This window comes from Neophocaena asiaeorientalis, unplaced genomic scaffold (assembly GCF_003031525.2).
Source record: "Neophocaena asiaeorientalis asiaeorientalis breed wild unplaced genomic scaffold, Neophocaena_asiaeorientalis_V1.1 scaffold31, whole genome shotgun sequence".
NCBI classification, from domain to species: domain Eukaryota; kingdom Metazoa; phylum Chordata; class Mammalia; order Artiodactyla; family Phocoenidae; genus Neophocaena; species Neophocaena asiaeorientalis.
This window is the reverse complement of record NW_020175320.1, coordinates 1,898,059-1,924,592: the sequence shown is the minus strand read 5'-3', so window position 1 is coordinate 1,924,592 and position 26,534 is coordinate 1,898,059. Positions and strand designations below refer to the sequence as shown.

Below are 26,534 nucleotides of genomic sequence, written 5' to 3'. Positions count from 1 at the left end.
GAAATTAAAGTTAAAGGAGCTTTATTTGTGAATCCAGGATTTATAGGATACTTTAGTATGTTTTATGTCTATTATATTTTCCTTTTACAGTCAATATTCTCAGCTCCTTAATTTTAATTAATACTTGCTAGTAAATATTCTATTTCAAATGAGGGAATGCATAGGAAAAAGACTCACTCCCAATGTTTTGTCATTGTTATTTCAGACCAAAACCTCCTGCGACTGAGCACAACCATGGTGCATCCGGATTCTCCTCAGAAGTGAGACTTTCCAAAGGACCAATGACTCTTTTCCTCATGCCCTTTCAGTTTTTCCTGCTCCGTAGCTATGTCTCGATCTCGCCATGCAAGGCCTTCCAAATTAGTCAGGAGGGAAGATTTAAACAAAAAGAAAAACAGCCAACTGAAGAAGGGATCTAAGCCAGCCAACAAAAATGTGGCGACAGTCAAGACTGTGAGCCCTGGAAAATTAAAGCAATTAATTCAAGAAAGAGGTGTTAAGAGAAAAACAGAACCCAAACTGCCTATGCCAGTCAGAAGCCTTCTGACAAGAGCTGGAGCAGCACGAATGAATTTGGATAGGACTGAGGTTCTTTTTCAGAACCCAGAGTCCTTAACTTGCAATGGGTTTACAATGGCTCTCCGAAGCACCTCTCTTAGCAGACGACTCTCCCAACCCCCAGCGGTCATAGCCAAACCCAAGAAAGTTTCACCACCTAAGAATCTAGGAAAGCAACATGAGTGTGATTATAAGGTACTTACTGACATGGGAGTAAAGCACTCAGAAAGTGATTCAGTCCCAGTGCAAGACCCCTCAATCCCTCCTGATATAAAGAATCTAATTGGCATACAAAATGCAACATTAACAAAAAACGAGAGCCAAGAGACAACCCAGTCTTGGTCCCAAAGTGTGGAGGATTCCAAAATAAATCACTCTACTCATAGTGGCCCTGCAGCAGAGGTTCTTTCTGGGTCATTGGAAGGGACACGTGGTGGTGAAGGACTATTCTCTAGAGAGACATTGAATGATATTATTGATTCCCCTAGAATGTTTGCTCAGGACACTTTCTGTGTTCCTTTGCTCCAAAAAGCAGCCCTCAGGGTTACCTCTGAAGGAAACCCCAGCATTCAGTTAGAAGATTTGGGTTCACGAGTAGAATCTCTTAAGCTATCTGATTCTTACCTGGATCCCATCAAAAGTGAACATGATTGCTGCCCCACCTCCAGCTTTAATAAGGTTGTACCTGAATTGGACCTTAGAAACTGTTTGTCTATTGGTGGGTCAATATATCCTACCTCATTAATACAACTCCTCTTGGCAGGTTCAGAACAAGAAACCCTTGGTGCTAAACCAGATCATCAAGAGGTACTCAAATCTACCCCAGATGAGCAGGAAGTTGCTGATACCACCCCTGTCCTAGGACAGGCCTTTAGTGCTGTCCCACATCAATGGGAAGTTCCTGGTGCTAACCCAGTTCATGGAGAGCCTCTGGGTCAGACCCCAGACCCACCAGAGATTCCTGGTGCTATTCCAGTCCAAGGAGAGGTCTTTGGTGCTATCTTAAATCAACAAGTCCTCGGTATGGTTGGTGGTACTGCCTCAGACCCCGATATCTTTCTTCCTGCTCCTCTTAACCCAATTGCTACCTGTAATGCTCTCCCAGAATGGCCTGAGCCCCAGAGCACTGTTTCATCTGGGCTTGAGGTCCAGGGCACTATGCAGATTTTGCCTTCGGGCTTAGGTCACACTCCTCAACCATCATCAAACTCAGAGATAAGTTCGGTACCTCCCGCAATGGCTATAAACAATATAGAAAATAAGAAGAAGGTTCATATAAGCTTTCTGCCAACTAACACTCAGGGGTTCACAATAGCCCCTGAGAGAGGACTCCACCATGCTTCACAGGGCATTGTCCGCCTCTCCCAGGCCAGTCCCAGCAAATTGGAAGGAGAGAGCTCCCAGATCAGTGCCACCAGCATGGTTGACATCAACACCACAGTGGTGTCTAGGCCAGTGTCACTTGTCAGTACCTCCTCTTCTCCTTCCTACACAACTTTGCTACCTACTTTGGAAAAGAAGAAACGAAAGCGATGTGGGGTCTGTGAGCCCTGCCAGCAGAAGACCAATTGTGGTGAATGTACCTACTGCAAGAATAGAAAGAACAGCCATCAGATCTGTAAGAAGAGGAAATGTGAGGAACTGAAAAAGAAGCCATCCATCATTGTGCCTTTGGAGGTAAGTAAATACCCAAGGGGCTGGGGACACCTGTGAGACTTAGTAGTGTGATTTGTGTGGAGACACTTTGCTTCTGTATTACATCCTTTTGCTTTGGTAAAATGTTGCTTTAAGTTGCCTATAGGAATTTGTGGACCTACCTGAAGTACGTCTTGGGCACTGAGTGATGCATTAGCTTATTTTTAGAATTTGTCTCAGAAAACTAGAACATAAACATTTTCCATTATAAGTTTTGATGGAGAATAGGGAAATTGTATGAAATGTGGTTTTGGAAAGATTTCCACTGTGCCTCATTTTGGCCAGTTGTGTGTCTTTTTTTGGGAGTTACAGATTTAAAAATTAGGAGCACAAAGTCACTAACTGTCCTGCAGCCTGAGAAACCAGAGGAATTAAACTTCTTTTCTTTTGAAAGAATAAAACTGTCGCTATCTTTAATCTTAAAACTTTGCCTTGGAGGTATAGTAATGATAAAGCTTTCGTCTCAACTTCTGGCTTGTGATTTTCACCTGCTCACAGGATTGTTGAGATTCAATGGTAATCAGAAGTTGAAAATGGTTTTTAAACTCCAAAGTGACATACAAACATTTGTACTTATTATCACAGTTATGAAACTAAGGTAGTAAAAATATTGGTTGCCTTAGACTTTGTTTAAAGGATTTTATGGAGGTTGGTTAATACTCAAACTTGCTTTAATTAAAGCAAACTTGCTTTAATTAAAATACCTGTCAGCTATGGTGTTTTATGATTTTTAGATTACTCACTTGAAGTTATATTTATTTTGAGTCTACTATGAATATGGGTGTAGTAGAATAGATTAATTTAAAATATTATGAACTTAATTTCAGTCAACCTTTTTTCTATTTCATTCTGGACTTAAATTATGTCCAGAAATGCTGACTTCCTATTTGACTGACACATTGCAAATAAGAGATCAGACATTTAGCCAATCATGTATTGATAGCATTTAATATTTCTAAAATATTTTGTTATTATAAATCTTACTGCAATGAACTATCTTCTTTACTCAAGTCACTTCACACGTGTGGGAGTAGATCAAAATGTGGCCAGTAACTTAATAGTCTACATACTTACATCTAAAACACTTAGTAGCAATATTTTTATAACAAGAGTGATCTCCCTGATAAGCTCCTGATTTGTAACATTGCCAATAGACATTGTTGTCCATTGTTGCCAAAGGTACTCTATCTCTAATAGGTATAAACAAGTTTGTTCTCTTCTTTTTTTTTTTTCGGTACGCGGGCCTCTCACTGTTGTGGCCTCTCCCATTGCGGAGCACAGGCTCCGGTCACGCAGGCTCAGCGGCCATGGCTCACAGGCCCAGCTGCTCCGCGGCATGTGGGATCTTCCCGGACTGGGGCACGAACCCGTGTCCCCTGCATCGGCAGGCAGACTCTCAACCACTGCGCCACCAGGGAAGCCCTGTTCTCTTCTTTTCTAAACTGGCTCCTCCTCTTGCATTACATTTTTGGTTAACAGCTTACTGTCTACACGGTCACCCAAAATGGAAAATTCAGTCATGTTTAATGCCTTTCACTCTTGTAGTATCTCTTGTTCTACAACATCAGAGCACTTCTATCTCTCCATTTTCTTGGCTCCAGCTGTAGTTGAGCCTTTATCTCATACCGGGACAATTTCAGTGTCATCTTTATTATCAGCAAGTATTTATTGCACTTCTACTCCGGGTTGAGGGCACCAGCTATTTGGGAAGTCAGGATGTTGAACAACAATTCTCCTTAGGTACAGTTCAAGTTTTCTTTCTATAACCCTGTTTCTCCTAGTTTAATACATTTAGTGCTCTTCTGTATATGTAATTTATCTCACTCAAAACAAAAGAAAATAGAGCAAAGTTTTCAGTGCCTTCCAGTTGTAGATGAAGCCTAGCTTTCTTAGCATGGAATACCAAGATTTTAAAAATATATATTTATTTATTATTTTTTGGATGTGTTGGGTCTTGCAGCACGTGGGCTTCTCTCTAGTTGTGGCGTGCAGGTTTTCTGTCTCTAGCTGTGGCATGTGGGCTCCAGAGGGTGTGGGCTCTGTAGTTTGCAGCACGTGGGCTCTCTAGTTTAGGCATGCAGGCTCAGTAGTTGTGGCATGTGGGCTTATTTGCCCCGTAGCATGTGGGATCCTAGTTCCCCGACCAGGTATCAAACCTGGGTCCCCTGCATTGGAAGGCGGATTCTTTATCACTGGACCACTGGTGATGTGGGAAGGTGCCAATATTCAAGATCTTGGCATGACTGATCTCCTCTGTCTTGTTTGCTGTCACTTCTCACATTATACTTGAAGTTTCAGCTGTATCCAGCTACTTATATATCCCCAAGCTCACCGTGCATGATCCTGCCTCAGTGTCCTTGCTCATGGTACATATTCTTCCTTTCCCTATCTGACAAGACTCCACCCATTCACTCACCCCTCCCTGTGCCTCACCTGTATCTGTGCATGTTCCCCCGGTTTCATTCCAGGGGACTTTGTTTTTCTAGTGCCTATCTAGCCTTGGTACAGTGATAGGTGCTAAATAAACACTTGTTAGTTAAATGAAAAGAATATATTTGTAACTTAAATAATCAGGTTTAGAAATTTAGATGTTGGCATGTGGTTTATTTCTGTAAACTTGCTCTGGCAAGCAAGTGTGACTACTGTTGTCAAGGTCCATCCGTGTGAGAAAAACCAGTATTTGTTAATGAATGAATGAATACCTTGGCTGTAGCTCACAATCTCCTAAGCAGCACATTCTTTATTAGAAACAAAACAAAAAACTCTTTTATTTTGACATGTCAGTTTTATAGAAATATTGCAAGAGTAGTATTGAGAATTTGGTTTATCTTTTAGCCAAATGATAATATTTTATCATATTACTTTATATCTCTTTTTAGCTCCTCCCCATGTGTATATTTTTTTCTGAATCAACTGAGAGTAAGGTTTTCATAGACATGATATCCCTTTATCCTTGCATACTAGAGAATATATTTCCTAAAAACAAGGATATTCTCTCCTATTATCAAAATTAGCAAGTTAACATTGAACCATTATTATTTAGCCCACAGACTTTATTCATATTTTGCCTATAAGAAAATATCCTTTTGACCTCCTTTAATTTGGAATAGTTCCTCAAACTTTTAAAACAACTTTATTGAGGTATAATTGACATATAATAAACTGCACGTATTTAAAGAGTAGTTTGGTAAGTCTGACATACGTATACACTGTGTGAACATTACCACAGTCAAAATTCGTTACTCCCCCAAATTTCTTTGTACCCCTTCATAGTCCCTTCTCTCCTACCTGCACCCTTTCTCCTCAGGAAATCACTCTTTCTGTCACTATACATTAGTTTGCATTTTCTAGAGTTTGATATAAATGGAATCATATAATATGTACTTTTTGTGTGTATGTGTGTGCACTGAGTGATGCATTAGCTTATTTTTAGAATTTGTCTCAGAAAATTAGAACATAAACATTTTCCATTATAAGTTTTGATGGAGAGTAGGGAAATTGTATGAAATGTGGTTTTGAAAAAATTTCCACTGTGCCTCATTTTGGCTAGTTGTGTGTCTTTTTTTGGGAGTTACAGATTTAAAAATTAGGAGCACAAAGTCACTAACTGTCCTGCAGCCTGAGAAACCAGAGGAATTAAACTTCTTTTCTTTTGAAAGAATAAAACTGCCTCTATCTTTAATCATTACATTAGTTTGCATTTTCTAGAGTTTGATATAAATGGAATCATATAATATGTACTTTTTTTTTTTTTTGGTTTAGAATAGTTCCTCAACATTTGTTTTTAATGACATTGCTTCTTTTGCAAAGTGCAGATTACTTATTTTGTCCCTCACTTTGGGTTTGTCTAATGCTTCCTCATGACTAGATTTGGATTATACATTTTTGTATGAATACCTTCTTACAGGAGGGACGTAATGTCCATTTGTCCGACTATTCATGATCTTAATTTTGATCACTTGGTTAAAGGTAGTGTCTTCCAGATTTCTCCATTGTAAAATCAGTATTTTTCACTTTGTATTTAATAAATATCTTACAGAGAGATCAAGACATGTAAATATACTGCTATCCCTCAAACTTTCACTCCCCAATTTTAATGTTCATCAGTGATTTTTGCCTGATAGTTGCCAAATTGTGGTTCTGTTTCCATTGTTTCTTCTAAATCTGTTAATTAGTTTTAAACTCCAAAGAAGAGCTTTTTCTTCTTGTTTGTTTCAGTGTGAACCTGTAGATTTTTGTTATATTCAGTAAGTTACACTCCTTTATTATCATTACTTATTTTGTTGCTCAAATTTCCCCAAATCTGGCCAGGGAGCACCTTCAACCATTGTTTGAATAATTCTTTATTTTCTGGGACAAGTGTTCTAAGGTTTTCTATTTTCCATCCTGCCCCAGACCAGATGACCAGCTGTTTATCCAAGGAAACTTGGTTCTTTTTGGTGGAGAATGATACTTAGAAACCAAGATCTTGTTAATAGGTATTATCGTTGTTGCTGAAATGTCAGTGGTGTGTTCAAAAGTTAGAATATGCATATGTTGAATTAGTTCTCTCTCTCTGTCTCTCTAACACACACACACACACACACACACACACACACACACACCACCCTAATGCTTCAATGTAGTTATGTTGTTCATTTGAAATACAATTTTAATTATTTGTTTATTTTCTATTTCAAAGGTCCCCTATAGTTGATGATATTCATATTCTCTTGCTTTCCCCCTCCCCCAAAAGATCGCCCTTGCCCCTGACAAAGCTGATTCTGAAGAACGTATTGTGTTGTCCTTATACTGAACTCTGACAGTAGAGAGACTTACGCATCCAACAATGCGTGGAGAGGCAGAGGAGAACATAGGGAACACTTCTCTGAGGAATTTCATTCTGAGCGAGCAAGGAACAGTTGGACACTCATTTGTTTCTGTCTTCTTTTGCTTAATATTATGTTTATAAGATTTGCCAATAATGTTGCTTATAATTATAGTTGTTCATTCTTGTTGCAGTGTAGTACTCCGTTGTATGTATATATCACAATACCTGTATCCATTCTATTGTTAATGGGAAGTGAAATGTTACAGTACAGAACAGAACAGTAGAATGAGCATAGCAGTACTACTATGGATTTTTTTGGGGCGGGGGGTTGTGGGCTGGCCACGCAGCTTGTGGGATCTTAGTTTCCCCACCAGGGATCAAACTTGCCCCCTGCAGTGGAAGCACAGAGTCCTAACCACCGGACCACCAGAGAATTCCCTGGACACGTTTTTTTTTCTATGTTGAAGTCTCTATAGTATTTTTTTTTAACGGAACTTTTAATTTATTTATTTATGGCTGCGTTGGGTCTTTGTTGCTGTGCGTGGGCTTTCTTTAGTTGCGGCAAGCGGGATCTACTCTTGCGGTGGGCGGGCTTCTCATTGCAGTGGCTTCTCTTGTTGTGGCGCACGGGCTCTTAGCACGCGGCCTTCAGTAGTTGTGGCACAGCAGGCTCAGTAGTTGTGGCGCACCGGCTTAGTTGCTCCGTGACATGTGGGATCTTCTCGGACCAGGGCTTGAAGCTGTGTCCCCTGCATTGCAGGGGGATTCTTAACCACTGCGCCACCAGGGAAGCCCCCTGGACATTTTTATAAAAGTCTTTTGGTGACTATATGCATGCATTCTGTTGAGTGTATTTCTAGGAGTGGAATTTCTGGGTCATAGAATATGTGTATGCTTAGATTCCATAAATATTACCAAACTGCTGTGATTGTTCCAATTAAGACTCTCATCAGTAGTGTATGAAAGTTCCACTTGCTCCACAACCTTGCCAACACCGGATATTTTCTGTCTTTTTAAAAAAATATTTATTTTCTTTATTTTTTTGGCTGCATTGGGTCTTTGTTGCGGCATGTGTGCTTCTCTCTAGTTGCAGTGCACGGGCTTTCTCTAGTTGCCGCAGCAAGCCCTGCTCTTCATTGTGATGCGTGAGCTTCTCACTCCGGGGGCTTCTCTTGTTGTGGAGCACGGGCTCTAGGTGTGCAGGCTTCAGTAGTTGCAGCACGTGGGCTCAGTAGTTGTGGTTCGTGGGCTCTAGAGCGCAGGCTCAGTAGTTGTGGCACACAGGCTTACTTGCTCTGTGACATGTGGGATCTTCCTGGAGTTGGACCAGCCGCTCCGCGGCACGCGGGATCCTCCCGGACCGGGGCACGAACCCGCGTCCCCTGCATCGGCAGGCGGACTGTCAACCACTGCACCACCAAGGAAGCCCCCAATTGTGCTTTTTAATGAACAGAAATTCTTAACTTTAATGTAGTCCAGTTTACCAATCCTCTCCTTTACGATAACTTTTTATTTCCTGTTTAAGAAATTTTATTTGGACTTCCCTGGTGGCACAGTGGTTAAGAATCCGCGTGCCAGTGCAGGGGACACGGGTTCAAGCCCTGGTCCGGGAAGATCCCACATGCCTCGGAGTAACTAAGCCTGTGCGCCACAAATATTGAGCCTGCGTGCCACAACTACTGAAGCCCGTGCACCTAGAGCCCGTGCTCTGCAACAAGAGAAGCCACCGCAGTGAGGGGCCATAGCACCAGAAGGAAGAGTAGGCCCCTGCTCGCTACAACTAGAGAAAGCCCGCGCGCAGCAATAAAGACCCAACGCAGCAAAAATAAAATGAATAAATAAATTCTTTAAAAAAGAGAAAATTTTGTCTGTTTTTTGCAAATTCCAAGGTCATGAAGATGTTCTTTTTTGTTTTCTTCTTAAAAAGTTACTTTTTAAAACCTTTCACATTTAGATGTACAAACTGGAATTGACTTTTGTGTATCACATGAGATAGGAGTCAAGATTCATTCTTTTTCATAGGGATATCTACTTGACCAGCACCATTACTGAAATGACTATCCTTTCCCCACTACAACATCAACTTTGTCACAAATCAAGTGATTGATTAGTTCTCAATCTGTTTCTAGACTGTTTCATTGGCCTTTTGTCTATTTTTCTGTCTGAACTCTCATTACTAGGCTTTACAACTAGTCTTGCTAACTGGTAGTATAAGTCCTTCAGTTTTGTTTTCAATATTTATTTGGGCTATTTTTTTTGTTCTTTGTATTTTCATCAAAAAAATTTTTTTTAATATGTGTATTTATTTATTTATTTGGCCGCACTGGGTCTTAGTTGCCGCGTGTGTGGGGGATCTTTGTTGCTGCATGCGGAGTCTTTTTTTTTTTTAAATAAATTTGTTCATTTTATTTATTTATTTATTTATTTTGCGGTACGTGGGCCCCTCACCGCCGCGGCCTCTCCTGACGCGGAGCTCAGGCTCCGGACGCGCATGCCCAGCGGCCATGGCCCACGGGCCCAGCTGTTCTGCGGCACGCAGGACCCTCCCGGACCGGGGCACGAACCTGCGCCCCCCGCCTCGGCAGACGGACCCCCAACCACTGCGCCACCAGGGAAGCCCTATTTATTTATTTTTGGCTGTGTTGGGTCTTCGTTGCTGCGCGCAGGCTTTCTCTAGTTGCGGAGAGCAGGGGTTACTCTTCGTTGTGGTGCATGGGCTTCTCATTGTGATGGCTTCTCTTGTTGTAGAGCATGGACTCTAGGCACACAGGCTTCTGCAGTTGTGGTGCACAGGCCTAACTGCTCCGCGGCATGTGGGATCTTCCCGAACCAGGGCTCGAATCCGTGTCCCCTGCATTGGCAGGCAGATTCCTAACCACTGCGCCACCAGGAAAGCCTGCGGAGTCTTTTTAGCTGTGGCATGCAAACTCTTAGTTGTGGCATGCAAACTCTTAGTTGTGGCATGTGGGATCCAACTCCCTGACCAGGGATCGAACCCAGGCCTCCTGCATTGGGAGTTAGGAGTCTTAGCCACAGGACCACAAGGGAAATCCCTTAATCAAAATTTTTGAATCAGCTCGTAAATGTCCACCAAAAACCCTGTTGGAATTTTTATTGTTTGTGTTGAATCTATACATCAGTTTGCAGTCAATTGCTCTACCACTGAGCTATACCCCCTCTCATCAGTTTGAAGAGATTGACATTTTTTTTTTTTTTTTTTTTTTGCGGTATGCGGGCCTCTCACTGTTGTGGCCTCTCCCGTTGCGGAGCACAGGCTCCGATCGCGCAGGCTCAGCGGCCATGGCTCACAGGCCCAGCCTCTCCGCGACATGCGGGATCTTCCCGGACTGGGGCACGAATCCGTGTCCCCTGCATCGGCAGGCGGACTCTCAACCACTGCGCCACCAGGGAAGCCCCGAGATTGACATTTTTACAATATTGAATCTTCCAGTTCATGACCATACATAGTATCTTTATTTATGACTTACTTTCTTTCAATAACATTTTGTAGCTTTCAATATAGAGTTATTTAGTTTGTTTTATTTTTAGGTATTTGATATAAAAAATTTTTGGTATTTATTTTACACACATCAATGATTGAAGCCCACTTACTTTGATAAGTAAGAATATTGGTAAGCAAATATATTTCATGTATTTGTTCCTCACATCAGAATTATTTTACTTATTATTGAGAGTTGGAGTGAGAAAGAGAAAATACATTTACAGTTTTTAAATGTTAATATTTTTATTATTAGAATTTTTATTTTGTTATTTATTTATAATAATATATATATTAATTTATGTATTTTGGCTTCGTTGGGTCTTCGTTGCTGTGCGCAGGCTTTCTCTAGTTGCAGCAAGCGGGGGCCACTCTTCCTTCCGGTGCGTGGGCTTCCCATTGCAGTGGCCTTCCCCTCTGCAGAGCACGAGCTCTAGGCACCTGGGCTCCAGTAGCCATGGCACGCGGGCTCAGCAGCCGTGGCTCACGGGCCCAGTTGCTCCGCGGCATGTGGGATCCCCCGGACCAGGGCTCGAACCCGTGTCCCCTGAATCGGCAGGCAGACTCCCAACCACTGCGCCACCATGGAAGCCCTATAATAATATTTTATTATATGAAACAAATGTACATTTTAAAAACAGAACTGTTATAATTTTTTTCTTCTAAAATATACTTAGCCCCCAAAGGCATATGCCATTTCTCAGAATGTTAACTACTAATGTCTGGGAGAAGTAAAAACAATTTTGATCTACTCTTTTTTTTGATCATAGATTATATTTTTGTCTCCCAATTGTTTCTTTTAATTGAACAACAAGGTGATTAGATAGTCTTCCCAGTGATCTCTTTGGCCAAGAGATAAAGTGTTTTTTTTTGCCAAGTTTAGTTCAGGTTAGTGTTCTCCATATTCAGAAATACAGTTAATTAAAACCATTAACTTTATAACTCATAGTCATCTAGGAATTTGCTCCTGGCTAGGTATTCCTCATTTTGCATTTGTAATTTAGCATACTGAGACATATGCATTATTCTATTTATTGAATAGTGAGTGATGTTAAAAGGCGGGGGAGAGGTGCTTTTTAGGGACTTAAAGGGTAGGTGCTTTGGCCAGGCTACACTTTCACACACTTTTTAGTATGTTCAAAAACAACAACGACAACAAAACACAGTTGTTTGTAGATATGCTTCTGAGGGCAGTGTTTTGAATTATATATCTGTAGCTTGATGATTTGGTATAGTATCACACATTTAAGTAATATGAATTGAATGACTAAGCAGTTTGTGAGTTGGTTGCCAAAGTGAAATAGTCTCTTAATATTTACTCCAACGAATCTTTTTTGTTTCTTGGGTTTTTTTGTTTGTTTTTGTTTTGCCATGCCAGGCAGCTTGTGGGATTTTAGTTCCCCGACTAGGGATTGAACTTGAGCCATGGCAGTGAAAGCGCCATGTGCTAACCATTGGACAACCAGGGAATTCCCTACTCCAGTTAATATTGATTTTTTTCCCTCCAAATATTAAAGGGTTATTATATGCTTGGTTACATTAATAGCAGTATATTAGATAACACTGTAAAATGTGCTATTTATTACCATGCTACCATCTTAGCTAATAGAAATTACACCTGGGAAAATAGCAATACCTATATAGTTTGTGCTTGAAAAGCTAAAAGTTAAATAGTATTATATGATACAAATTGAACAGTCAGTGAACTGACTGTTCACTGTCCTGTGGATAGTGTGATAACAGTCTAGTTCCGGAGATGTCCCTTCAGAATTGGTTGACATACTTGTTTAATTTTATCCATTTTAGTGGGAGTTGCGTGGGACAGGCCTCTTCTGGCCACTGCTTTTCTCAGTGTTTTCAAACAGCCAGATTTCATTTTGGCATATGTTATATATGGCATATGGAACAAATTTTTGCTACCAACTCTTGCAATTGAGGGCAGATGTTATATGTCCCTAAATGTGCCTTTAAGGAATCTCTTAGGATCACTACTGAGACTTCAGTAGCATACCTCACCACAGAGCTGACCATAGGAAAAAAAGCCTGTGGCGTCTAGGATCTTTGCATGTTTAGAATATGTATATATATGTATAACTGAACCATTTTGCTACACACCAAAAATGAATACAACATTGTAAATCAAGTATACTTCAAATAAATAAATAAATAAATAAAAAATAAACCCCAAGCATGCAAACAAAACCATGCTGATCTTGATTGATTATGACTGGTGGGTGTTAATTTCTGGAATCTTGTCAGTATGGTTCAAATCTTACCTTGCCATTTTGTGTAGACCATCTTATCCAGAAAGAAAAATGTGTGAAACTGACTTAACACCTTCATCTAGTATCAGTATAATCCAAGTTATACTATCATTTACTAGTGAGCACTATAGTTTGGTACATGTTTATTTTGCTACAGAGCTTATCTCCCCGTGTCTTTGTTGGTCAGCTTCTTGATATTTTTATTCCAGGGTAATATTTCAAGAGTTGATGGTTTCAAAGCTGCAAAAGTCATTCTCCCGGGCTTCCCTGGTGGCGCAGTGGTTGAGAGCCCTCCTGCCGATGCAGGGGACACGGGTTCGTGCCCCGGTCCGGGAAGATCCCACATGCCGCGGAGCGGCTGGGCCCGTGAGCCATGGCCACTGAGCCTGTGCGTCCGGAGCCTGTGCTCCGCAACGGGAGAGGCCACAACAGTGAGAGACCCGCGTACAGCAAAAAAAAAAAAAAGTCATTCTCCCTATAAAGTAGCCAGTCACTGTAGTACTATGATGGATGTGGCACTAGTGTAACCAGCTAGGAGAGAAGGTGGGATCACATATTTTTGTACTATTATCATATTAAAATAAGACACAGCTAGCAAATGAATCAAACTAATCTAAGCAATTCAGGTTATTACCTTGATAATGAGACTCAGTGCTCAAGTCATGATTATCCAGAAAGTTTTGGCTAATTATCTATCATCAGCTCTTCATGTCTGCTAGTAAGCAACAAGAGAAATCTTGCTCTTTTCTGATTTATTTATGTCCTGTTAACACTGCTACAGTTTTTTAAAAAAAGGGCATGGTGAGAAAGCCGTGATTAGAAGTGAGATGTTTAAATTACTTCTAAAGCCCAAGCTCAGGCTATAGAGGGTGCTAGCACATCACAGGTGCTCAATACATGTTTGCTGAACAAATGATTCAATGAATGAATGAAATCTCATAAAAAATATAAGATTCAGCCTATCTCACATACTAATGTCTCTTAAAAAAAAAAAGTGCACTGTAAACCGTTATATCCCATGTATACTTAATATATCATCTTAGCAGCTAGTACCTCAAAACATTTTGGGGTTTATTCTATATATGTCATTTTCAAGTACCAAGGATATTAGGATCATGGGATGTCTGTAGCAGAAATTCAAGTAAAGGACTTGAGAAAAAAGTTTATAGGAAGTACACAGTGCTTTAAAAATATGCTTAAAGGGCTTCCCTGGTGGCGCAGTGGTTGAGAGTCCGCCTGCCGATGCAGGGGACACGGGTTCGTGCCCCGGTCCGGGAAGATCCCGCATGCCGCGGAGCATATAGGCCCGTGAGCCATGGCCGCTGAGCCTGCGCGTCCGGCGCCTGTGCTCCGCAACGGGAGAGGCCACAACAGTGAGAGGCCCGCATACCACACACACACACACAAAAGCTTAAAAAGCAGCTGCTTGTGTTGTTTAAAATTACTGCCATGTCCATTTGTGATTATGAGTTATACCAAGATGCAAAGTTTGGACACCTCAAAGTTCTAAAGGGAAAAGGACCATGAAAGCTCAAAATGATGCTTTTTCTAATTGTAAATGGAGTTTAGAAAAACAATTCTAGAAGGATACATACCTACCAAACCAAACTGTTGGAAGTGTTTACCTCTGAGGACTAGAGTTTTTGGATGGAGGATGGGTGTATTAGAAAATAAGTGACTTTAAATTTTGCTTAAATTTTTATACATGGTTTGAATTTCTACATAAAGAGCTTGTGTTACTTTAAAAAGTAATAAAATCAAAATAGTGTAATTTGCATTTGGAAAGCTTAGAAGCAGGAAAAAGACAAACTTTAATTCTACTACCTAGATGCAACCACGATGAGTATATAGGCATATTTGCTTCCAGTGTTTTTTCTGCATTTATTTTTTAAAAGATTTTTTTGATGTGGACAATTTTTAGAGTCTTTATTTAATTTGTTACAATATTGCTTCTGTTTTATGTTTTGGTTTTTTGGCCCTGAGGTGTATGGGATCTTAGCTCCCCAACCAGGGATCGAACACTCACCTCCCTTCATTGGAAGGCGAAGTCTTAACCACTGGACCACCAGGGAGGTCCCTGCATTTAAAAAATAACATAGTTTTTAAATTTTTTCTTTTTGTTTCACTGGAAAGATGATGCTCAGTTGTAAACGTTAAAAGTATACAAATTGTGGGCTTCTTTGGTGGTGCAGTGGTTAAGAATCTGCCTGCCAATGTAGGGGACACAGGTTCAATCCCTGGTCTGGGAAGCTCCCACGTACCGTGGAGCAACTAAGCCCATGTGCCACAACTACTGAGCCCTCATGCCACAACTACTGAAGCCCGGGCACCTAGAGCCCGTGCCACCACAATAAGAAGCCCACGCACTGCACGAAAAGTAGCACCTGCTCGCCGCAACTAAAGAAAGCCTGTGCAGCAACGAAGGCCCAATGCAGCCAAAAAAAAAAAAAAGTGTACAAATTGCTTTGTTACGATAAAACTAACCGTGTATACACACACACAGAAAAAAATAAATAACATCTTTAAAGTTGAATGAGGTAAAATTTTTTCTTCTTTTTTTCCTCAGTATATCATCAACATTTCCCTTGTAAGTAAAAATTTGTAAAGATTTAAAAAGTATGTGTATAATATTCCTTTGGGTAAACAAACATAACCTACTAAATTACTTTTCATGACTGGATGAATTATTTTGGGTCCCATTTCAAATTATGCTTTTTTTTTTTTTTGGGCTGCATTGGGTCTTAGTTGTGGCATGCAGGATCTTTTGTTGCAGCACGGGCTCTCTGTTGTGGTGTGTGGGCTTCTCTCTAGTTGTGGCGTGCGGGTTTTCTCTCTCTAGTTGTGGCACACAGGCTCCAGAGTGCGTGGGCCCTGTAGTTTGTGGCAGGCCAGCTCTAGTTGAGGCACAGGAGCTCAGTAGTTGTGGCATGCGGGCTTAGTTGCCCCACGACATGTGGGATCTTCGTTCCCTGACCAGGGATCCAACCTACATCCCCTGCATTGCAAGGAGGATTCTTTGCCACTGGACCACCAGCAAAGTCCCCTCAAACTATGTTCTTGACACTGGAATCTACTAGTCCTGTATTTCAAGCTAGAAGTATTAGCATAACCAAAAAATTTAGTATTTTGTTAATGATTTATTATTGCCTAATGGTTTCTAAATCTTTACCACTTTTGGAAACCTGAAGTTTGTAGTACAGGTAGGTTTTGGAAAGTCAGGTCCATTTCCTTCTCTCAAAAAGAGAAACTAAAGTTTCTTTTACCTTCTTTCCGGTAAACACATCTTCATGCCCTCTCAAAGATGGGGGTTGAGCCAGCATTTAAGCATATCTCATTAGTGTAGCTAAATGACTGGACACTAGCCAGATCAGATTAGGTACTTGGTGTATTTTTAGCTACCATGGAAAAACCCAGAATTTTAAAGTTATTATATTAGTGCTTAAGTCCCACTAAATTTTCTACATGTTTTTTGGTTGCTAGACAAGAGTTCCTAAGACTAATTTGATCCTGGTTTAAATGATCTCAACGCTTATCTTTCATATGATGTTTCAAAAATCATAAAGTTAGAACTTCTACATCAGAGGTTTTTAATCTGGATGGGCTTCAGTGCTCTGTGATCCCATCCCCTCAAAATTATATGTAACATATTGGGTTTTTTTTGTTTTTTTGGGTTTTTTTGTGTTACGCAGACCTCTCACTGTTGCGGCCTCTCCCGTTGCGGAGCACAGGCTCCGGACACGCAGGCTCAGCGGCCATGGCTCACGGGCCCAGCCGCTCCGCGGCATGTGGGATCCTCCCGGACCGGGGCACAAACCCGTGTCCCCTGCATCGGCAGGCGGACTCTCAACCACCGCGCCACCAGGGAAGCCCCATGTTTTTTGTTTTTTAACATATTGTTTTATATGCATTTTTCTGGAGAGATGGTCTTTACCTTTCATTAGATTTCACAGAAATATAAATCATGTCTCCTACTCCCCAAAGTAAAAACAAGTAAGGGGGTCACACCAATCTTTTAAGACTTTGAAGGAGTGAAATTGACAACTGTTACTCTGGTTAAGTTATACTAAGATCCTATATTCCCCCCATGTGGTCATCAGTGTGAGAATGGATCTATTTGTAACATTGTGATAGACCCCTGAAGCAGGGATGCCTGAGGAGCAGAAGTGATGTCTACAAAGGGTCTGGTAGAGTCCTTGCTACATAGTAGGTGCTTAATGTGGTGGTTATTGTTTTATCCTTGAAGAGATTTGCCTATTCATTTCATTACTTTCACCCATTTCCCTCTTGCTACCTGACTCACGTTACTTAGAGGAAAGTAACTAAAGTCCTCAGAATTAGCCAGTACACACCATTTCACAGGATCTGCAAATGGATTTTTCCTGCAAGAGCATTAGGATTATGAATGAATTGGTTTCACTGTTCCCATGTGATGCAGAATTATAGCTGTGGTTTCCGGCGAGACGATGCCACAGTTATTTTCTTGTCCTTGTATAATGAGAGGGTTTTGGTGTTTCTGCCATATTCTAGATATTTACACTACATAGCTCATTTTCGTATCATATTTCATATGGAACACCATTTTGTGGTGAGTTTTCTGTTAAAGGGCAAAAGTAGGATCAAGACAGGAGGACGTGGGAGGACAAGATAGTGGAAGCCCACAGTTGATCCAAGCCATGGACTTTTGGAGGGAGCTGATCCAGTTTAGATTTAGAGAGAAAAGTGTGTGTGTGTGTGTGTGTGTGTGTGTGTGTGTGTGTGTGTTAGTTTCCTCCACACTTGCAGGAGTAAGTAACTTGTTTAGGAATTAACACAGAATTGCAGGGAGATTTGTCTACTAGGCAACATAAAATTAAATTACCTTCTTTATTCACCTACTTCCATTTTCTAGGGACATTTCTGGTACACTATGAGATGTCAAAACAAACAAAAATCAATAAAACAAGGAAAACAAAACAAAGTAGTGTTTAACTTATTTCTTTTAAAAAAGTCAGTAACCAGGGAACTTTGTCTTCATTGATAATTAAGTACATAAGATTTTAACAAAACTTAAACTTCTTTGACTTGCAGTGCAGGAAACTGGCAAAGGAAAGGAGAAAGGGAAAAAATGAACATTTATTGAGAGTCTACTATGGGCCAGACACTGTGCTAGAAGGCTTAATGTTACCATATTTGATCCTGACAGTGACCCATGAAGTGTAAGTATTAGGACTCTCATTTAGCAGACCAGGAAATGGAAACCCACATTAAAAAATGTATTAATTTCCCCTGGCTAGCAAGTAGTAGAGGCACTCTTTCTATTATGATAAAGGAGAATCAAACAATTTCTTCTTTTTAAAAAACTGAGATCTAATTCATGTATCATGAAATGCACTCTTTTGAAAGTATACAATAGTGCAATAGTGGTTTTATATATATATATATATATATATTTTTTTTTTGCCTGCAGAGCTTGCAGGATCTTAGTTCCCCAAACAGGCATCGAACCAGTGCCCCCTGCAGTGGAAGCACGGAGTCCTAACCACTGGACCGCCAAGGAATTCCCGGTCTTTAGTATATTTACAAAGTTGTGCAACCATTACCACAATCTAATTCTAGAACACGTTCATCACCCCAAAAAAGAAACCCAGTATAATTAAGCAGTGACTCCCCATTCTTCTCTCCCTCAGCTCCTGGTAACCACTAATTCGCTTTTTGTCTTTATGGATTTGCCTATTCTGGGCATTTCATGTAAATGGAACCATACAATATTTGTATCTGGCTTCTTTTACTTTAGCATAATGTTTTCATCCATGTCATAGCATTTATCAGTACTTCGTTCCCTTTTATGGCTGAATAATATTTCATTGCATGAATAAACCACATTTTGTATAAACATTCATCAGTTGATGGACTTCTGAGTTGTTTCTACTTTTTGGCTACTATGAATAATGCATTTATGAACATTTGTGTACAGGTTTTTTTTGTGGACATGTGTTTTCAGTTATTACGGGTATATCCCTAGGATTGGAACTGCTGGGTCATATGGTAACTCTTTGTTTAACTTTAAGGAATTGCCAGACTGTTTTCCAAAGTAGCTGTACCATTTTAGATTCAACAATCCTCATCAAAACTTACTATCTGGGGCTTCCCTGGTGGCGCAATGGTTGAGAGTCCGCCTGCCGATGCAGGGGACATGGGTTCGTGCCCCGCTCCGGGAAGATCCCACATGCCGCGGAGTGGCTAAGCCTGTGAGCCATGGCCACTGAGCTTGCACGTCCGGAGCCTGTGCTCTGCAACAGGAGAGGCCACAACAGTGAGAGGCCCGTGTACCGCAAAAAGAAAAACAAACCAAAAAAACTTATTATCTGATTTTCTGATTATTGCCTTCCTAGTCAGTGTGAAGTGGTATTCCAGGATGGTTTTGATTTGCATTTCTCTAATGATTAATGATATCAAGCATCTTATCATGTCCTTATTGACCATTTGTATATCTTTTTTGGAGAAGTGTCTATTCAAGTCTGTCTTAGTCCATTTGGGCTGCTATAACAAAACACTGCAGACAGGGTGGCTTATAAACAACAGAAATTTATTGCTCATAGTTCTGGAGAAGGCACCAGCATGGTTGAATTCTGGTGAAGCCCACTTCCTGGTTCATGGTTTGTGCCTTCTCACTGTGTCCTCACATGGTGGAAGAGGCTAGGGAACTCTCTGGAGCTTCTTTTAGAAGGCACTAATCCCATTCATGAAGGTTCTACCCTCATGACTTAAGCATCTCCCAAAGGCCCCATCTTCTAATATTATATTGGGCTTTAGGATTTCAAAAAATGAATTTTGGGGGGACACAAACATTGTGTAGTGCCTGTCATTTGGTAGCCACCAAACAAATGTTGGTTGAATTAAATGATACTAGTCATAGATGTGGAACTGGTATGTAGTAAACATTGATATCTGAAGGGGTTAATAACAACTATTATATACTGAGTACTCACTAAGTGCCCGGTACTCTATTAAGCACTGACATGCTCATTATCTCATGTAATCCTTGTAATGATCCTATGAAACATACATTCTTCCCCCAATGTATAAAGTAAGACACTGAGGCTTAGACAGGCCAAGTAACTTGTCTAAGACTACACAGTTGATCTTGGATTAGAGCCCTTGGCTTTGATGGTAAGTGCTCATTTAAAGCACCATGTTCCTGGCAATTTCCTGGAGGTCCATTAGTTGGGACTCAACACTTCAGCTACCGAGGGCCAGGGTTCGATCCCTGGTCAGGGAACTAAAATCCCACAAGTGGCGTGGCATGGCCAAAATAATAAATAAATAAATAAAATTAACCACCATGTTTCTGAGCAAGGGGAAGAAGCCAAATATGAAGAACCTGGAGGATAGAGAGAAGTGGGACCAAAACGTGGACTGGTTAAGGATAGCCCTGCTAAGGTGATTGCTGCTATCTTTTAGACTTTTGAAACTTTGAAAGAAATGTTGTAATAGAATTTTAACAAGGAAACTATATAGCACAGGAAACTATATTCAGTATCTTGTAATAACCCATGATGGGAAAGAATCTGAAAAAGAATATATATATGTGCATATATACATGCAACTGAATCATTTTGCTGTACACCAGAAACTAACACACCAAAAAAAAGCTCCCTAGGGACTTCCCTGGAGGTCCAGTGGTTAAGACTCCATGCTCCCAATGCAGGGGGCACAGGGTCGATCCCTGGTGGGTGAACTAAGATCTTACATGCCACACGGCACAGCCAAAAAAAAAAAAGAAAGAAACTAACACAACATTGTAAGTCAACTATACTTCAATAAAAATTAAAAGAAAAAAGAATCTTTTCTTTTTTTATTATTATTATTTTTTTGCGGTACGCGGGCCTCTCACTGTTGTGGCCTCTCCCATTGCGGAGCACAGGCTCCGGATGCGCAGGCTCAGCGGCCATGGCTCACGGGCCCAGCCGCTCCGCGGCATGTGGGATCTTCCCAGACCGGGGCACGAACCCATGTCCCCTGCATCGGCAGGCGGACTCTCAACCACTGCACCACCAGGGAAGCCCTTAAATGAGTTTTAATTGCTTAATAGCTTGTTTATTTGTGCATGTTCATGTGACAGCCATCATTCTCCGTTGCTGTAGTGGAACCACCTGCAAGTCAGCTGCCATACCAGAAGCTTTTTTCATAGCCATTACAGCATTTAACCCTAAAGTCAGCTTTGTCCCTCACTGAGTCTATGGGGGGTTCTCTTACTCCGGGTCCCATAGTTAATAAGCATCATTGGGATTTGGATCCCACCAAGGACATACTGATCTTGTATAAGATCATATTTTGATATTGTTTGATGTAACATCTTAAGGTGGACAAGCCATGAGGAAATAATACTTTCTTTTCAAAAAATCTAAATTAATTTTCATTTATCACATACATAGTTATGATTAAGAGAATTGTTAGGTATAGTGGTCCTTCATCCCCACCACCCCCTCCCCAAACCCACTAATGCTTCATTTATGATGATGATTAGCAAAAGTAGCCTTATAAAAATATGGTATATATTCATGAAGTTGGACACAATCACAGCATCAGTGAATGCAGTTTGACTTATTCTCAAATGATGTGCATGAAAGAACTGTTGTTATGAGCAAGGAAAATATCAATTCACAGTTTATAAATATCTAGTAAAAACATTAAGAACCATTTATTTTAAACAGCAAGAGCTAATGTACACTTTGAATAAGTGTTTGGAACTCAGGTAAATCAAACAGATTTGGGGGAAAATTGCATTTTCTTAACTAGTCATTAAGAGTATCTATGGAAACGCCATTATAATCGTTTAGGCTAAAACATTCCTGATAAAGATAGGCAAGTTTTTCATTTAAATCTGCACAGTTAACACGGGTATAACCTTGAGCTCCATACTTGTTGATTTCTAAGGTGGACTGTGGGGAAAATAACTTTTTTGTTTTCTTGCTCCGACAAATATATCTCCTCTTGATCCCACAAGTTATTCCTAAAGGGCTTTACATTGCAAAAGCTCAAAATGATCCCCTCAGACAATGAAATGGTAATCTCAAGTTAGAAGAAATGTCTCTAGGACTTCGCTGGAGGTCCAGTGGTTAAGACTCTATGCTTCCACTGCAGGCGGCACGGGTCCCATCCCTGGTCAACCCCTGGTTGGGGAACTAAGATCCCACATGATCTGCGGCCAAAAAAAAAAGTCTCTAGTAAGAATATCAAGGACTGTTTATTTATTTTAGTTTAAACAAGAGCTAATGTACCCACTGAATAAGTATTTGGATATCAAGAAAGTCAAACAGACTTTAGAAAAAATTAATTTTAGGCATTCTATAATTATAAATATTGTGGGCTTCATGTCAAGTTTTTTGTTTTTTCTCTCTACCTGAGTTAAGCTCAATGGAAAAGTTATTCATTGTCAGAGATTCCACAGGTGTTAGGCAGTGCCTCGAATATAGCTGGTGTTCTCTGTTCTATTTCTGGAATGAACAAAAGAAGGGCATCCCTTTCTCCGAACATCAGAAGCATCTCTCCAGTACAACCAGAGTTACCCAGCTGAAAGAGTAACATTTCTTGGCAGGCAAATCTTGCTTCTCCATAGATTGTGTGGGACTCGAGTAAATTAGTTCAAAAACTAAAGAGGTTAACCCTTCCTGAGTAACTGATCTCATCTCAACAAAAACCTACATACACTTATTCTCAAAATATTGCTTTACTCTGATTAGGAGACTTAGTTACATGAGAGTTTTTTCTAGCTAAAATACAAAGGTTTCAGACCTAGGATAAACCAGTCACCTCTCCTTAGTTCTCTTGAAAAGGTAGCTGTTTGTGATGAACAACTTAACAGGGGTATCGTTGTCTTTTGAAAGGACCAATTATGGAAAGTTGAAGGATGGAACAGAAACATTTCAAACCAGAATGGTAGAGAATTAAGGCTGATTACATCTCTTCATATGCATTCTCAATGACCCGCATTAATGCCCATGTTGTAGCTATCTATTTATATGCATTTCTCCCTATAGTGTGACTGTCAATAGTCACAGTGCTCCCAGTGTCCTTGTGTATGTTTTTACCTCCATCTGGGGCACATACTTTTCTTCTGTCCCTCTATGTTTAACCAACTCCTACTTACAGTGGAAATAAATGTCAGTTCCTCTGGGAAGCCTTCTCTGGACTTGCATAGATTTCTGGGCTCATCCCTTTTCTATACTACTTCATAATAATTATCTGTTTCTGTCTCTCCTGAGATGGTACGGTCCAGTGGGGAGTGGGGAGCCCAGCACCATGTCTGCATATTGAAAGTGCCCAACACTTGTTTTAAAACAACACTATTGTTTTAAGTTTTTGGTTATTAAATGGGGGAATTTCATTGTAAAAACATGAATTAACAAATTGGCTTGATTTTGCTAAACTTAGGTGACACGTAGGTCTAACTTTCTCTGAAAGAAGTTTTATGTGTGTAAATGCTTTGAGCTTCTCAGTGAAACAAGACAGTTTTAGGATTTTGCTATTAGATCAAAAACTGAGGGTATTGGACTTCCCTGGTGGCGCAGTGGTTAAGAATCTGCCTGCCATTGCAGGGGACACGGGTTCGAGCCCTGGTCCGGGAAGATCCCACATGCCGCGGAACAACTAAGCCTGTGTACCACAGTGACTGAGCCTGCGCTCTAGAGCCTGGGAGCCACAACTACTGAGCCCGCGCGCCTAGAGCCCGTGCTCTGCAGTAAGAGAAGCCACCACAATGAGACGCCCGCGCACCACAACGAAGAGTAGCCCCCACTCGCTGCAGTGAGAGAAAGCCTGCGTGCAGCAACGAAGACCCAATGCAGCCAAAAATAAAAAATAAATAAATAAAACACAAAAAACTGAGGGTACAATGCTCTCTAGAGTCAGCTCTCTTGCATGAATAACATAGAGAAGGAGCCCGAAGGTACAGAACTTCCTTTAAAAAAAAAAAGAATAACATTAATTGTAAAATACACAGGACAGACTAGGAATAATAAGAAGCATTCAATATATCATTCACAAAAGGGGAAATATTTTCTAAATTGCAGCATCCTTTGTGATTTGTTTTTGACAAAAAGCCATAGATGCTGTTATTGGATTTCGCTGTTCAAATTATGGATCTAGACTGTAATAGAGGGAGTAGACTTGTCAGTTTCAAGTTAGTACTACGAATTGTTGAAAAGAAATTGGGGAGAGGTGATATTTTAGCCCCATTTAGTCTCTGGCATTATCTATGGTTCACCTCATTGTCAACTGTTCTCACTTGGCAGCTGCTGAAGATCACTGCTTGCTTACTTGTTCCTTAGTTCTTGCTATTGAAGAGCAGTTATTTTTACCAGCCGTAAGCAGGACTGCTAGAGAGAATAGAGTTGGATACTTGGTAGACCAGGCCCCTTAGAGGGAAAAAGCATTACTGCAGATAAGCCTCAGGGAAGGAAGTGGGGGAGGGAAGCCAGGGAAAGGCTGTGCCAGGGGATCGACTCAAATCACTCACGATTAAAAACTGAGATCTCCTGTGTTAACCTTTCAGGTTCCTATGTCTCACACGACATAAAATTAAACTAACTTTAAGATCTCCATTAGAATTGTTAAAGTATGAACCGCCTTTTTTTTTGTTATTCTTATTGATTGGAAGTTTACAAAAAGGTGGTACTTGGAATATCTTAACCAAGTATCACAGCGAAAGCTATGTCTCCAACAGTAAATAAGAGGAGACATATAGGAGGATTTCATGGGAGGCGAGAGTGTGGCTTATACTGGAAGGATTTTGTGCTGCGCAGGTATCAATTCTGAGGAATAGTAAATAACTCGAGATTAATTTAGAAGAAGACTCCTCCTAGGCAGTATTTGTATGTCTAGTTTCTTGTGGGTGCAGAATTGCTTATGTTTAGAAAGAGAAGTAGGATTTTGAAATTATTCATAAATTTATCTCTGAGGGCACACAATACTATCTTTTAAAAAATACACCTAGGGCTTCCCTGGTGGCGCAGTGGTTGAGAATCTGCCTGCCAATTAAGGGGGCACGGGTTCAAGCCTTGGTCCAGCGAGATCCCACATGTCACGGAGAAACTAAACCCGTGTGCCACAACTACTGAGCCGGCACTCTAGAGCCTGCGAGCCACAACTACTGAAACCTGTGTGCCTAGAGCCTGTGCTCTGCAACAAGAGAAGCCACTGCAATGAGAAGCCTGCACACCGCAACAAAGAGTAGACCCCGCTCGCCGCAACTAGAGAAAGCCCACACGAAGCAACGAAGACCCAACACAGCCAAAAATATATATTAATTAATTAATTTAAAAAATACTGGGGCTTCCCTGGTGGCGCAGTGGTTGAGAGTCTGCCTGCCGATGCAGGGGACGCGGGTTCGTGCCCTGGTCCGGGAAGATGCCACGTGCCGCGGAGCGGCTGGGCCCGTGAGCCATGGCCACTGGGCCTGCGCGTCCGGAGCCTGTGCTCCGCAACGGGAGAGGCCACTGCAGTGAGAGGCCCGTGTACCGCAAAAAAAAAACCACTAATCTTTGGACTTCCCTGTGGTCCAGTGGCTAAGATTCCTCGCTCCAGTCTCGGGTTCCATCCCTGGTCAGGGAACTAGATCCCACATGCCGCAACTAAAGATCCCACATGCCGCAACGCCCACGTGCCGCAAGTAGGACCCGGTGCAGCCAAATAAATAAATAAACAAATATTAGGAAAAAAATACTAATCTTCTTGAGTGGTTGTTGTAGCCTAAAAACGATGCATGTGAGGGGCTTTTTTGGGAAGTATTGTTGATTTACAGGATTATATTAGTTTCAGGTGTACAACATAGTGATTCAATATTTTTATAACTAAGGGTGTGGTTTTGAAGTGTTTTTTGTTTTTGTTTTGTTTTTGGCCGCATCACACGGCATGTGGGATCTTAGTTCCTGACCAGGGACTGAACCCGTGCCCCCTGCAGTAGAAGCGTGGAGTCTTAACCACTGGACCGCCAAGGAAGTCCCTTTTTTTGTGTGTGAAGATGGTTCTTTTAAGGTTATTTTGGGATATTTGCCAATTCTATTGTTGAGTAATGAAGAGGAATTATAGAGAGAGCAATGTAAATGGTTAGATTCAGGCTCAAGTTCAGGTTTTAACTTGCTGTGTAACGTGAGTTAAGTAATTTTACCTCTTTGGACCTCAGTTTATCTATGACCTAAATTTTCTCTGATGTTCTTTTTTTAGCTCTGTAATCATGTGACTTTTAAGAGAAAAGAGATAGATCTCATTTTGTAATATTTGAAAAAACCTAACACAAAATTAAGTAACTCATGCAACTTAATAATGGTTCCTTGTAGGGAAAAACAAATAGATTTAAATGACAAAAATAAGTTCTGAATAGGTTGGACTACAACGCAATGTGTCTTAGTTTCTCAACTTGTCATTCATTCAACTGGATCTAGTTGTATGCATTTTGCCCTAAATAATAAGACAATGGAGGGCTTCCCTGGTGGCGCAGTGGTTGAGAGTCCGCCTGCCGATGCAGGGGACATGGGTTCGTGCCCCGGTCTGGGAAGATCCCACATGCCGCGGAGCAGATAGGCCCGTGAGCCATGGCCGCTAGGCCCGTGCGTCCGGAGCCTGTGCTCCGCAAAGGGAGAGGCCCCATCAGTGAGAGGCCCGCATACCGCAAAAAAAAAAAAAAGAAGGATAATGGGAATGGCTCTCGACCTCCACTTTCTCTGCTAGT

The 26,534-nt window shown here is 41.0% G+C and overlaps 1 protein-coding gene across 3 annotated transcripts in view; it reads left to right on the top strand.

Moving 5' to 3' along the window:
• Positions 1-218: 218 nt before the first annotated feature.
• TET1 (tet methylcytosine dioxygenase 1) overlaps positions 219-26,534 on the top strand; it is a 126,696-nt gene continuing 100,380 nt past the window's right edge. For 2 of the 3 annotated variants that reach the window (XM_024765578.1, XM_024765579.1), the window contains exon 1: positions 328-2,235. In XM_024765578.1, coding sequence (XP_024621346.1) covers positions 328-2,235 — 1,908 coding nt within the window. Of the gene's footprint in view, positions 2,236-26,534 lie in introns of all 3 variants that reach the window. The other variant, XM_024765577.1, reaches the window with a different exon arrangement.